This window comes from Bufo bufo, chromosome 1 (genome assembly GCF_905171765.1).
Source record: "Bufo bufo chromosome 1, aBufBuf1.1, whole genome shotgun sequence".
NCBI classification, from domain to species: Eukaryota; Metazoa; Chordata; class Amphibia; order Anura; family Bufonidae; genus Bufo; species Bufo bufo.
In genome coordinates this window covers 34,960,674-34,974,941 of record NC_053389.1, presented here as the reverse complement: position 1 = coordinate 34,974,941, position 14,268 = coordinate 34,960,674, and the positions used below count along the sequence as shown (strand labels likewise).

The window sequence follows — 14,268 nt, the reverse complement described above, 5'->3', positions numbered from 1 at the left end:
TGCAGCTCCTCAGTCCTCCAGCACGCCGTTTAGTATGCCGTGGCCGGAATGACGTCATATTCCGGCATCACAGAGGGCGCACGAGGGAGGAGTGGGGAGCTGCTAGAACAGCCTCACTTGCCGCCCGCCTCCTCTCCTCCGGTAATTTACTGGCAGAGCAGGCACCTGCCATCAGGGTAAGCAGATGCCTGCTCTGCCATATTTAATAAGGACCTCCACCTCCTGGCCCCCCTGTAACGGCGCTGGGGGCGGCTCAAGAGCCGCTCGCCCAGGGCTGCAGCCCCAGTCAGGGGGAGCCCACCAGGGCGTCCCCAGCAGGCCGGCGCCCTAGGCGAACGCCCAGTTCGCCTATATGGTTGCACCGGCCTGCATCTGAGGCCGACGGCCCCGCTGCTCTGTAATGCCAGGAAAGCAGAGCCCAAGTGCCATGTCTTCCTTATGAGATATTCAAAGGGCGCACGAGCCCTTACTTACTAACCAGCGTTTAGTAGTGCGCCCTCCTGCCGGAGAAATTACACTCCAGACTTGGAACAAATCAATTGCTGCGATACTGCAATAACCCTTTTACTAAAACGGACCTTGTTTCTGACATCACCCCCAGACTCCGCCGCCCACACCCCATAATACAATAGGCATGGCACATGCTGGCTGTATATACGTGCTCTGACCTGCACTGTGAACGACCGGCTTCATAACCATGGCAGTTCCCGTGTATGAACGTGTATACAGTATATACCGTACCCATATTTGCTATGTCTCTGGGAACTCCTTCAAGACTGTTGGAAGACCATTTCTGGGGACTACCTCTTGAAGCTCATCAAGAGAATGCCAAGAGTGTGCAAAGCAGTAATCAAAGGTGGCTACTCTGAAGAACCTAGAATATGACATATTTTCAGTTGTTTCACACTTGTTTGTTATGTATATAATTCCACATGTGTTAATTCATAGTTTTGATGCCTTCATAGTCATGAAAATAAAGAAAACTCTTTGAATGAGAAGGTGTGTCCAAACTTTTGGTCTGTACTGTATGTGTTGAGTGTGTCCATGACAGAACTGTGTGGCACATCTGTGGCTGCATTATAAAAAGGTACAGCAGCTAAAATACCTGTGATTATGGAGGTAAAGCAGACATGTCGATTATAATTGCAGCGCAGGTTGAAAGAGCTTGAGTTTAATATAAACTCCATCAGCAGCTGTAAATGTTTAAAAAAAACAATAAAGTCATTCTAAAAAAGATAGTAAAATAATAAGTTCTCTGCAAAACCTTCAAAAGTCCTCTGCTTATCTGATGATGGCCACTGACCAGGTTCAGGATATTTCAGAAGACATTAGGGATCTGTTTGGCTTGGCCGGGTCTAAAAGAAAGGGGATATCTAGGGGGAGGCGAAATGGAGTGTCAAGAAGCTACTTTGCCTTGAGCAGATTATCTATATACAGGGCTATAGACTATAGACTTTTTCTGCATCATGAGCTATACTATATCCATCTACATCACTTCATTATCTGTCATGAAACTATGTCATGTTTTTACGGGGCTTATGGTCCATCATTAACAGGTAACCAGTTGTGACTGCATTAGCGGTCTATGTGGTCTCTCCAGAAACCTAAGCGATGTTTATGTTCTACAGCAGATAAAGTAGAACGTTCTAGACATTGGTTATAATTGAATCACCCATGAGATGCAAACAGGACTACTCATCATGCGCAATGTGAAATGTGATAATTAAAATGGGTGTTTTTCCAAGGCCTGTTTGGAGGTGGAGGAGAGATTGCTATTTTTAGGTATGCCCTATTTTTCACTCCCTTGAGTAATTCATGTCTGGAACGAGTCATATCTGTAGTCTTCAAGCTCATACTACTACTTCTCATTCTGTGAAATAAGGAAAGAAAATTCTGAGTTGTGTATGAGTGTGACATCTTCAAACTTGAGGGAGAGAAAGTTTATGGTGAATTGGAGAAACGTGACAAAGGAATCCTCAATGGTTGAGTTATAGCTTCAATACATAATCAAGCTCTGTTCATTGCTTTGTATGTTCCAAGGAAATCTCCGCTTTCTACTTTCAACATGATCAGGTACAGTAGCCATGGCTCATAGGAGGGTTCCATAATCCAAGTTATCGGTCCAGACATTTGCAGCATATCAAGGTGTCCTATTTGTTCACAATGTAATGCATTCGGGGTCATGTAGGAACAAAAAAGGCAGGTGAAATCAAGGCTACCTTATCCCAAGAGACACTGACCAATTTATTGGACAAATTCACATCATAGACCAGTTCATCAGATTGTATTGAACATATTTCCAAAAAGTAGCTGGAACCTGTTGACTTGAATCACTAGAGGTGTAAAATTTATCATAGGGGTTTCCTCAAAGATTTACATCGTCCTTTAGACATGACCAACCAATTATTCAGATACCATTCTAGTTCTATGTTATCTTGGTTGGACAAACCGAGCACAGAACACCAAATTAATTTTAAATAAGGATTCTTGTTTTCATAATTAATGTATTTACTAAATAACAACCCAAAGTCGGGTAATGAACCTGAAGTTCATGGTACTGGACTTTTTGTATTCTAGGGTCAAAAGTATTTTTATATTTAAACCTCAAGAGGGATAGAATTTTGTAAGAGGGTTGTGTCTGTATTTTGATGGGAGTCTTTTAAATTGTATCTATCAAAAGAAAATCCTTCCAAAACTGGTCTACTGAGATCTCATAGATACATGTTAGTAGATCACTTGGCTCGTGCACTAGAGGTTGGTGCACCACCAGGTTCTGTAACTAATAGGCTGTGATGGTCTAGAAATGACCTCAAATGTCACCAAATAGGTTATTATAGACACATTAAAGTTTTGAAAAGTGTTGGAGGCTGAGCTCCACAAATGAGATTTTTTCTTTGCACGTATGTTCAAAATAGGATCCCTTGGTTTTGCAACTTGACGTATAATTGACTAAAGTACTTAATACATGTCAAAAGATGAAAACCTTGTTGAGAATCTGTTTGATCCACCCTATGCTATGGAATATACCTGTTAGATTTCACTGAATTCGTGAGAAGACGACACTCAGTCCTTAAGAATGTTTCTGCTTTGACCCTAGTGTTACTCATCCTATTCAGAGGGAATCCCTCCCAAAGAAAGGAGGGTTTGCAAAAATGCATATGTGTAAATCACGTAGAATCACGTGGCCCAGTCAGCATTCACGTGTATAAAACAAGTATCATTCACTTGCACTACGATGAGGGGGTGCGGAGATGAATGGTAAACACTTTGAAACACAATGACCCTGATTCACCAACACCGGCATCTGCTATGCCGGAGGAGCCATGTAATTTATGTCTATGTGCAGGCTGCATCACAAATTAGAAGGCTTCTCTGGAAGTCCTTGCACCAGAATGAAAGCTATAACTGCTCGGTGCCACCAGAGATTGTATTCATTATTTCCACCAGTTTCTGGCATAACTGGCATAACTGGCATAACTAGGATGAATAAGCTGAGGCTGATGGACCTTCAATACCCCACTCTTTGTCATGCCCCCTTTTAATAAAATCGTAGAGAGGGGCAAAAAATTTAAATGTAGAGAATTGACGTTTCTATACCAAAAACAGGTGTAGTGGGATTAATGAATACCCTCTATTGGCCGTTTTTTATCAGGGCCATATGCTACGCTGGCGTTGATAGGGCTTATGTTGCCAGAGGAGGCATATAACTTATGACTGGGAGGAGGCCTCTTCATCAATTACCTGCCACCTCCGGCTCTTCGTGCAATGATATAAGATCTATAGCAGCTCTGAGCTGAGATCTCATTTTTTACGGAAATTTCTGCCATAAATTAATGATAAATTTGCTGGGGCCAATGACCATACTCTCACTCTATCCTCCCCCTTGTCATAGTTGTAGCGAGGGAGTTGCAAAATGCATAATCCGGTGGATTTGCGCCTTTTCTACACCAAAAAGAGGCAGATAAGATAAATTCTCATGACTGTTTTAAATAGCTGCTCTTGTCTCCCAGTTCTGTTTGCTCAGCCATTTTCATAAAAATAATATAGTCGCTGACCTATTACTAGAATTTCCCCTTTTTTAAATAAAAGATGAATAATCAGCCCAAAAATAAACCCTTAGCAAGGGCAGGTGACTGCCCACATTTATACGCACATGGTAGTATAGCATTAGCTTGTTCTGAACAAGCAGTCCAAACATTATGCCTTAAAGGGAGTCTGTCACCACATTTGAGCATATTAGACTGATCAAATAGCGTTATATGTGCCACCCAGAACTTAAAAACGGTACCTTTGTTGTATCTAACAGAGTTATCTTTTAGCCGAAAATGAACTTTTAAGATTATGTAAATGAGCCCTCTCAAGTGCCCAGGGTGGCGTCTCAATCCTCCGAGCCCCAGGCAGCACCTCCTCAACGGCTCATAACCCCGCCCTCCGTGTGACTCTGCCCGCCCGTTTACTCCCCTCCTCTGTCCTTTTCCACTGCGGCTGCGCGGTCAAATTCGTAGCGGGCGCATGCGCATTAGGTATTGCGATGCCCTGCCAGGAGTGGGCATCGCATTGCGCATGCGCCCGCTACGAATTTGACCGCGCAGCCGCAGTGGAAAAGGACAGAGGAGGGTAGTAAACGGGCGGGCAGAGGCACACGGAGGGCGGAGTTATGAGCCGTTGAGGAGGTGCTGCCTGAGGCTCGGAGGATTGAGACGCCGCCCTGGGCACTTGAGAGGGCTCATTTACATAATCTTAAAAGTTCATTTTCGGCTAAAAGAAAACTCAGTTAGATACAACAAAGGTACTGTTTTTAAGTTCTGGGTGGCACATATAACGCTATTTGATCAGTCTAATATGCTCAAATGTGGTGACAGACTCCCTTTAATAGGAGCAAATGCCTGCTGGTGTTTATGCATATGGTAGTATCGGAAAAAGCATTAACTTTTTCTGAAAAAACTTTTTTTTAAGGAGAAGAAGCACAGTATGGAACCTGACTGAAAAGAGATATATTTCTATATTTCTGTGTAGGGGTAGTAGTAGTGGCAATAGGAGAACAACATGGAGCCTGACAGACTGAGGATGTGCAGCAGTGTAGGAGTAGTAGTAGTGGTAGTAGTACAAGCAGTATTAGCAGCACAGTATGGAATATGATAGCCAAGGCAGAAGATGTGCAGCTATGTAGGGGTACTAGTGTTGGCAGCAGGCAGTAGTAGCTGCAGCAGCACGGTATGAAAAGTGACAAGTTAGTATATGTGCGTCTGTGTAGGGATAGGGTAACAGCAATACAGTATAGAACATGATGCACAGGCAGAGAGCAGAAGTGACATCAATGAGCCACTGATAAATAGCCATTCCCGGCAATGGCAAATCGATTTATTGGCATCAGTCAGAGGTGTATGAAAATCCTCACAGATCCATGTGCCTGATTGATTTCCATGAATGTAGTGTTTTGTACATTTGTGAAGAACAATTTTGTTTGCTTCACTGCGACAACGACACCTGATAATCATAAGGTAACTCATGTAGGTGTGATATATAGACCACCTAGCCAAGTCAAAGAATTAGATGATCTACTAGTTGAGGAAATAGCTAAAATGACATTGAAAGGGGAAGTTATCATTATGGGAGACTTTAATCTTCCTGATGTAAACTTGAAAACCAAAATAGCTAGTTCTGCCAGGAGTACAGATATTCTAAATTCCCTACTGGGATTATCTCTACAGCAAGTAGTGGAGGAGCCAACCCGGAAGGAGGCCATTTTAGATTTAGTATTCACAAATGGGAATTTGGTATCTAATATTACTGTAGGGGAAAGCTTGGGATCTAGTGATCACCAGTCAGTGTGGTTTACTATAATACAGTGACTGATTCACACCACACAAAAACAAAAGTTTTAGATTTTAGAAAAACAGACTTTTCTAAAATTAGATTAGTGGTATACGAGTCTCTATCAGACTGGAACAGTTTCAATGGAGTCCAGGAGAAATGGGACTACTCAAAAGTGGCACTATTGAAGGCAACAGAAAATTGCATTAGGCTTGTCAGTAAAAGCAAAAAAAGGAAGAGACTACTGTGGTACTCAGCAGAAGTGGCCAAAATCATTAAAAACAAAAAGATAGCATCTAGTAATTATAAAAAAAAAAAAAAAACGAGGATGACAGGCAAATTTCTAAGATTAGGCAGAGGGAGGCCAAACAAGTTATAAGAGCTTCTAAAGCGCAGGCAGAAGAGAAATTAGCTCAGTCAGTGAAAAAAGGCGATAAGGCATTCTTCAGATACATAAATGAAAAAAGGAAACTAAAACAAGGAATTACCAAATTAAAAACAAAAGAAGGAAGGTATATAGAAGAAGATAAAGAACTAGCTGACTGCCTCAATGAATAAAATAAATACTTCTGTTCAGTTTTTATAAAGGAAAATGAAGGAAAAGGACCTCAGTTAGGAAGGAAGACTAATGAATCTTTTGATGCATGTGTCTTTACAGAGGAAGAGGTTCTAAGTCAGCTGTCTAAAATTAATACAAATAAGTCACAGGGGCCTGATGGGATACACCAAGGGCTCTTTCATACTTGCGTTCTTTTCTTCCGGCATAGAGTTCCGTCGTCGGGGCTCTATGCCGGAAGAATCCTGATCAGGATTATCCTAATGCATTCTGAATGGAGAGAAATCCGTTCAGGATGCATCAGGATGTCTTCAGTTCCGGACCGGAACGTTTTTTGACCGGAGAAAATACCGCAGCATGCTGCGCTTTTTGCTCCGGCCAAAAATCCTGAACACTTGCCGCAAGGCCGGATCCGGAATTAATGCCCATTGAAAGACATTAATCCGGATCCGGCCTTAAGCTAAACGTCATTTCGGCGCATTGCCGGATCCGACGTTTAGCTTTTTCTGAATGGTTACCATGGCTGCAAGGACGCTAAAGTCCTGGCAGCCATGGTAAAGTGTAGTGGGGAGCAGTATACTTACCGTCCGTGCGGCTCCCCGGGCACTCCAGAGTGACGTCAGGGCGCCCCACGCGCATGGATGACGTGATCACATGGATCACGTCATCCGTGCACATGGGGCGCTCTGACGTCATTCTGGAGCGCCCCGGGAGCCGCACGGACTGTAAGTATACTGCTCCCCCGCTCCCCACTACTACTATGGCAACCAGGACTTTAATAGCGTCCTGGCTGCCATAGTAACACTGAACGCATTTTGAAGATGGATCTGTCTTCAAATGCTTTCAGTTCACTTGCGTTTTTCCGGATCCGGCAGGCACCTCCGGCAAATGGAGTGCACGACGGATCCGGACAACGCAAGTGTGAAAGAGCCCTAAAGCTATTAAAAGAGCTCAGCGGTGAACTAGCAAAACCATTAACAGATTTATTTAACCAATCACTGGCAACAGGAGTCGTCCCAGAAGATTGGAAATTAGCAAATGTGCCCATTCACAAGAAAGGTAGTAGGGAGGAACCGGGCAACTATAGGCCAGTAAGCCTGACATCAATAGTGGGGAAATTAATGGAAACCATACATAAGGAGAGGATTGTGGAACATCTAAAATTCTATGGATTGAAAGATGAAAAACAGCATGGGTTTACTTCAGGGAGATTATGTCAAACTAATCTTATTGATTTTTTTGATTGGGTGACTAAAATAATAAATGGCGGAGGTGCAGTAGACATCGCTTATCTTGACTTTAGTAAGACTTTTGATACTGTCCCACATAGAAGGCTTATCAATAAATTAGAGACTTTGGGCTTGGACTCCCATATTGTTGAATGGATTAGGCAGTGGCTGAAGGACAGACAACAGAGGGTTGTAGTCAATGGAGTATATTCAGAACATGGTCTTGTTACCAGTGGGGTACCTCAGGGATCTGTTCTGGGACCCATATTGTTTAATATCTTTATCAGCGAAATTGCAGAAGGCCTCGATGGTAAGGTGTGTCTTTTTGCTGATGACACAAAGAGAAGTTTAATCTGAATCTGAATGCTCATGGTTTATTTCAATCCTGTACATCTTACACACCAATGATTTTCTCTGCAGGCATTGTGGAGAAAAATTCCCATACTCACACAAAGCTATCAGCACCCTTGAGTTTGACCTAGGCTGACATAATAGTCATCATCCTCCCCGCCACTTTCCTTATACTTTTTTATGTTATGGGCTTCTCTCTCCCTGTATTTGTACAAAGTACCAGTGCCACCATGGCTACCAACGCCCCTACTGCCACCACCATGGCTACAAGTGGCACTACTACCACAATGAGCACAGCTATGGATTTCAGTCAAGTCATCCTCTGCCTCTGCTGGAAACTCCTAATCCACTGATGGCTCTCGTAGGAACTCAGCAACATGAAAACTGTCCTGAGTATCTTCCATAGCACCCAGGAATGGGATGTTGTCTCTTCTAAGGCTACTTTCACACTGGCGTTTCTGGGTCCGCTTGTGAGATCCATTTCAGGGATCTCACAAGCTGTCCAAAACGGATCAGTTCAGCCCCAATGCATTCTGAATGGATAAGGATCCGCTCAGAATGCATCAGTTTGGCTGCGTTTGGTCTCCGTTCCGCTTTTGAGACGGACACCAAAATGCTGCTTGCAGCTTTTTGGTGTCCGCCTGACGATGCGGAGCCAAACGGATCCGTCCTGACTTACAATGAAGGTCAATGGGGACAGATCCGTTTTCACTAACACAATATGGTACAATTGAAAACGGATCCGTCCCCCATTGACTTTCAATGTAAGTCAAGACTGATCCGTCTTGACGTAGACTTTTTTTAAAAAGAATAATGCAAACAAATCCGTTCTGAACGGATACAAGCGTTTGCATTACCGGTGCGGATTGGTCTCTGCAGTTACAAGACGGATCCGCACTGAACGCAGGTGTGAAAGTAGCCTTAGGAAACGATACAACTAAAAGACAGAACCATGGATCAAATATGATCTCTCGTCTAGAGGAAGCAAGGGAGAACTGTGGCCTGCTGCTACTACTGCCTGTGGCTGGTGCCGACTGTGCTGTTTGTAATTAGAGATGAGCAAAGTTCTTAAAAATTAGATTTGGCTTCGAATTTTACAAATAAATTTGCTTTGTAAAGAATTATGAAGCTCATTTCTTTGTAAATAGCGGGTGCAATGACAGGGAGCGGCGATTGCACCGCCCCCCAGTCATTGAACCCCTCAGATGCCACATTCATTGGTGTTCGCAGCATCTGAGATCAATATGAATGTATTTTAGGGATTGCTCATAAAAAAAAATATAATGAAATCATACTGATCCATTAGATAAGTAAGATTTTTTTTTTTCATTTTTAACACCATTTCAGGGTAAATCGATTTGTTACCATGAAGCATGAGTAAATTCAGCTTTGTGGCGAATCACATTTTTCCTGAAATTCGGATCAAACAATACTTGTAATACTACAGCCACCCGCGTTCTCACTTGTGGAGGATGTTGCACAGGACTTTTGTTTTTCATTACCCTGCTCGTTGCTACTCAAAACATTTTCTTCACGCCGGCTGGCATGGTGACATCATACATCACCGGGTTTCGTCCGAGATCTTCAGGCAAGATGGTGGTGGCCGGCGATGTGGATTTGTACTGCCGGCCACTTTGAAAAGTGGCGAGTGGCATCTGAAACTTCCAAAAAGTTGCAAAATTTTGATCAACTACAGCCTGCTCAGAACTTTGTGAATTTTTGGAGACGCGATGATAAATGTCCCCCGTAGTGTTTGTAAACTACTGAAGTATTTACTGTCCCATAAACAGAGTCCCAAATAATCTGTCACCAGTCAGCCACGCACGCTTCCATCACGTCTCCGGAGTGTTCAGGAATCTTTTTTTTTCCACCTGTAGTAGTAAAGTCTAGGGAAATGGACAGGACTTGAGGATGATGTCACTCCGCCGCCTGCGTACTTAGACAGATCTTGTCATTTAACGAGGTCCACCACCCACATCTCCTAAGACTATAAGTATCCAAGTCCTTCAAAGCCTTCACATCTTAAATCAAAGTAGTAACAGAACAATAGACGCCTGAGACAGAAGCTTCCAAGAAGGTGAGGTGTTACATAACCTGAGGTAGAAGGACTCTGCCTCCAACAGAGTGTGAGGAACACATTGTAACAAATCTTCTACTTCACAGGTCACGATGTTGAGCGAAATCACTGTAAAAATCTTCCTGATACTCGGTGAGTAGACAACCTGCATGAATTATTTCTATGTAGCAGTGTAGAGTTTGTCATGTGTCTTATCTCCTAGTTAATGTTGCATCTGCAGTACCTTTGATGATGTCGCAATGATGCGCTACTGGTAAAAGATCTGTTTAACTCTGCTTTATCTGTGATATAGCAGAGGTACATTTGTATTGATCTCTCCGGGGCTGCATTGTGTATGCAACATCATATCTAAGTTGGGATAATGGAATCCTATAACCATAGGAAAAGCTGCCGGTACCTGAAATTATGCAGTAGACGAAGCCTCCCATGCGTTGTATAGTTTCCGGTGCCAGCATCTTCCCGAAACAGGAAACTAAGGCTAGTTTCACACGTGTCAAAGAAATCCGGCAGGCTGTTTCGGTAGAGAACATCCTACCAGAGTTCTCCAGGTCCGGCATAGCAGCATAGTGCCACACGCCTGCCGGACCCCTTTGACTACAATGGGATATAGTGGGGATACGGGCAGTCCCCGACATATCAGCATACTCATTATCCTTCACAATACGTGGCGTGCATCCAGTCAGGATTCAGAATGCAACGTTTTTTTGTCCGCCATCTTGATTGGAGACCCTGCGTGAAATCCCGTGCGCTGTGATGTATGACATCTCTACGCCGGCCGGTGTGATGACGTCATCACGGGCCTTGCGATATTTCGCACTGGTTCTACGATCAAAATGGTGGCAGACGGCTCTCTATGATCAAATTGAAGAGTTAAGTATCATTTTATAAATTTTTTAATGGGACACTGTAATATTAATGTCAGATGCCGCAATCAACTACGAACGCAGCATCTGAGGGATACAATGATGGGGGGGGGGGGCTGCTTCCCGTCATTGCACCCGCTACTTACAAAGAAATGCGCTTTGTGACAGTCATTTTTTGTAAAATTCAGCAAAGCAGCTGAATTGAATTTTTCATTACTTGGCTCATCTGCTTTTCTTATTTCCTGCTTTTCTTTCTTTCTTTACTTTCTTTCTTTTTTGTTACTTTTGTTTATTTCTGTCTATCTACCTTCTTTCTTTCTTCCTTTCTTTCTTTTTTTCTATCTCTCTATCTGATGCAGTATTTATCTCCTGGATTTATGACATATTATAATTGTAATTGTGTAAACTATGAGAATTTTTTAAGTCAAATTAAGGAAACATCAAATTTTTCACATGTCGAGGCGGATAAATCTAATTTTTGAAGACTATTACTCAAACATGGAAAAACAATTTCCACTTGTAAACTGATCTGACAGCTGCTTGAAAGGAGTTTTACGATGAGTCACCTGGGTGCGAGTTAGTGGGATCTTGGATGGATTTAGCTGTAGGGCTCTACAGGGAAGGGCTTAATATAGAAAGTCACTTTGTGTAGGGCGATTACGGGAATAGAGGGAATTACGGTATGTTTCTCTAAAAGAGCCCTCTAATGCAGGCAGGACACTGGTCTCGCACCCACACAAATCACTACCGTGCTGGTACTGACCCAGTTGTCTGCAGTTCCTTATAGATAAGATGCTTATATCCCAAGAAATTGTTCCCAGGGCTGTTTTAAAGGGCAGAAAGTGGATTATTAAGTAGCTATCCAAAAAGTGGCACCAGAAAGCCGGCTTTCATCTTCATGCATAAATCTATTGACATTTCTAAAGTATAAAATATGCAAGAAATTATATCATTTAGTTATATTAATTATGTGACATGGTGAAATTCTGATATATGTTTCTAAATAATATGTTAAAGTTTCTATGGTTCTCACTAAATCACAATATCTCAATCCAGTGGAACGATTTTACAAAAAATCCATACTGAAACTTATAATGACTGAAAAACATATGTTAGAAATGCTTATATTCTTTTTTCTTGCAGAGATATTTGCTGCGTTTGGGGCGTCACAGGAGTCTGCAGCTCTACAGCCAGGTAATAACTACTATAATACTGCCCCCTATGTACAAGAATATAACTACTATAATACTGCTCCTATGTACAAGAATATAACTACTATAATACTGCCCCCTATGTACAAGAATATAACTACTATAATACTGCTTCTATGTACAAGAATATAACTACTATAATACTGCTCCTATGTACAAGAATAACTACTATAATACTGCTCCTATGTACAAGAATATAACTGCTATAGTTCTTCCCCCTATGTATAAGGATATAACTACTATAATACTGCCCCTATGTACAAGAGTATAACTAATATAATACTGCCCCCTATGTACAAGAATATAACTACTATAATACTGCTCCTATGTACAAGAATATGACTACTATAATACTGCTCCTATGCACAAGAATATAACTACTATAATACTGCCTCTTATGTACAAGAATATAACTACTATAATACTGCCTCTATTGTACAAGAATATAACTACTATAATACTGCCTCCTATGTACAAGAATATAACTACTATAATACTGCAAATACCGTAGCAAACGCCAGCTACTGCTCGGACCTCCAGGGCATGGATAGTGCAGAATAAATAAAACTGAATGGATTTTACCAACATCGTTGGCTGGAAATGGTTACATTTGTTACTATAATACTGCCTCCTATGTACAATAATATAACTACTATAATACTGTTCCTATGTACAAGAATATAACTACTGTAATACTGCTCCTATAATACTGCTCCTACGTACAAGAATATAACTACTATAATACTGCTCCTATGTACAAGAATATAACTACTATAATACTACTACTATGTACAAGAATATAACTACTATAATACTGCTCCTATGTACAAGAATATAACTACTATAATACTGCTCCTATGTACAACAGTATAAGTACTATAATACTATCCTCTATGTTGAAGTATATAACCACTGTTGTATGAATATATATATTGCTAGGGTGATCATTTTACAATCTCAGTATTCCAAGTACTGGTTTTATTTTCAGCCTTTCCATGATGTTGGGTACTTGTGTTGGTCTTGGCACCGAGATATCTACCAGCATTTTGAATTTGGCTGATAACAGAGAACTTTTCATGATAAGGCTCGTGAATTATTAGATTTTACTGATCACATCTTGTTTAATGTCATTCTTTCAGATTCCTTCTGTGAGCCCAATAAGATGTTTTATCAATGTAAACCCTGCCCAAGGACCTGCGGGAACCAGGAGATCCCATGTCTAAAGATTTGCCAGCCTGAGTGCTACTGCAAACCTGGTTATGTCCTGGCCTCAGCCACCTCTAACACCTGCATCCCGGAGTCTGAGTGCACGTCTTGTGGACCAAATGCAAGGTTCACTGATTGTAACTCTTTCTGTCAGGACACATGTGATAACTACATGCAGTCGGGCAGAGCTTGTCCTATGATGTGCCAGCCCGGCTGTGTCTGTGAAAAGGGCTATGTTATGTACAATAACCAATGTATCAGGCCCATACTGTGCCCCAAGAGGGCACGAGCTGTCCATCCAATGCTAATACCCCTATTAGCTGGCAGAACTTCAAATTCCAGCTCCATCTGAAGTCCTACTGCTTGGTTCATGTTACGTAATATTATATTTAATTGCACTTTAAATCTTTTTTTCATTTTATGCTTTGAATAAAATTATTGTATTTTGATTTTTTGCATTCTGTTTTGTGGTTTTGAAAAAAAATAATGTAAGTAACTGAAGTGCATTCCCAGGGGGAAGAATTTTATCTACTTAGGGATGTATGGTCAGAACAAAAACTGATTTCCAAAACTACCGTATTTTTCACCCCATAAGATGCGCCTAGGTTTTAGAGGAGGAAAAAAAGATAAAATTCTCATTAGACCTCAGATCAGGCCAGCAATTGCAACGCACCGGGGTGCCAACAGTCATGGGATCTCTTTAAGAGGGAAAAGTTTAAATTGTTTTGTCGTGACCCAAATTGCAATGAAGCAACAAGGGCACAGGGCCCCTTTTAGTAATATGGTGGTACCCAGGTATAGGAATGCCAGAGTGGTGTAGGGTGGTCTAAATGTCCCTTAATGATGTTGCATGTGTCACGGTGCTCCTACCTGGATATGCTGGAATCCCAGGCATGGTCGTGCGAAGCAAAGCAAGGCGTATTGGATGAAGGGGATGATGAAATGAATTGAGTCCAGACCT

The 14,268-nt window shown here is 41.9% G+C and overlaps 1 protein-coding gene across 2 annotated transcripts; it reads left to right on the top strand.

Annotated features, from left to right (window-relative positions):
• The first annotated feature begins 1,987 nt into the window (after nt 1-1,987).
• LOC120986812 (zonadhesin-like) lies at nt 1,988-13,694 on the top strand. 2 transcript variants are annotated; one of them, XM_040415518.1, is made up of 4 exons: nt 1,988-2,073; nt 10,114-10,159; nt 12,034-12,084; nt 13,241-13,694. In XM_040415518.1, the coding sequence occupies exons 2-4, from the start codon at nt 10,120-10,122 to the stop codon at nt 13,657-13,659; spliced, it is 510 nt and encodes a 169-aa protein (XP_040271452.1). In that variant the 5' UTR covers nt 1,988-2,073; nt 10,114-10,119; the 3' UTR covers nt 13,660-13,694. The 2 variants fall into 2 exon arrangements, with proteins under 2 accessions (XP_040271452.1, XP_040271451.1); XM_040415517.1 differs by lacking the exon at nt 1,988-2,073 and adding an exon at nt 9,972-10,027.
• Nucleotides 13,695-14,268: the final 574 nt, after the last annotated feature.

Bases quoted from the DNA above. Each gene is read 5' to 3' on its own strand.
- LOC120986812 (XM_040415518.1), top strand. From the start codon at position 10,120: ATGTTGAGCGAAATCACTGTAAAAATCTTCCTGATACTCG. The intron at 10,160-12,033 runs GTGAGTAGACAA...TTTTTCTTGCAG, and splicing joins AAAAATCTTCCTGATACTCG to AGATATTTGCTGCGTTTGGG. The intron at 12,085-13,240 runs GTAATAACTACT...TCATTCTTTCAG, and splicing joins GTCTGCAGCTCTACAGCCAG to ATTCCTTCTGTGAGCCCAAT.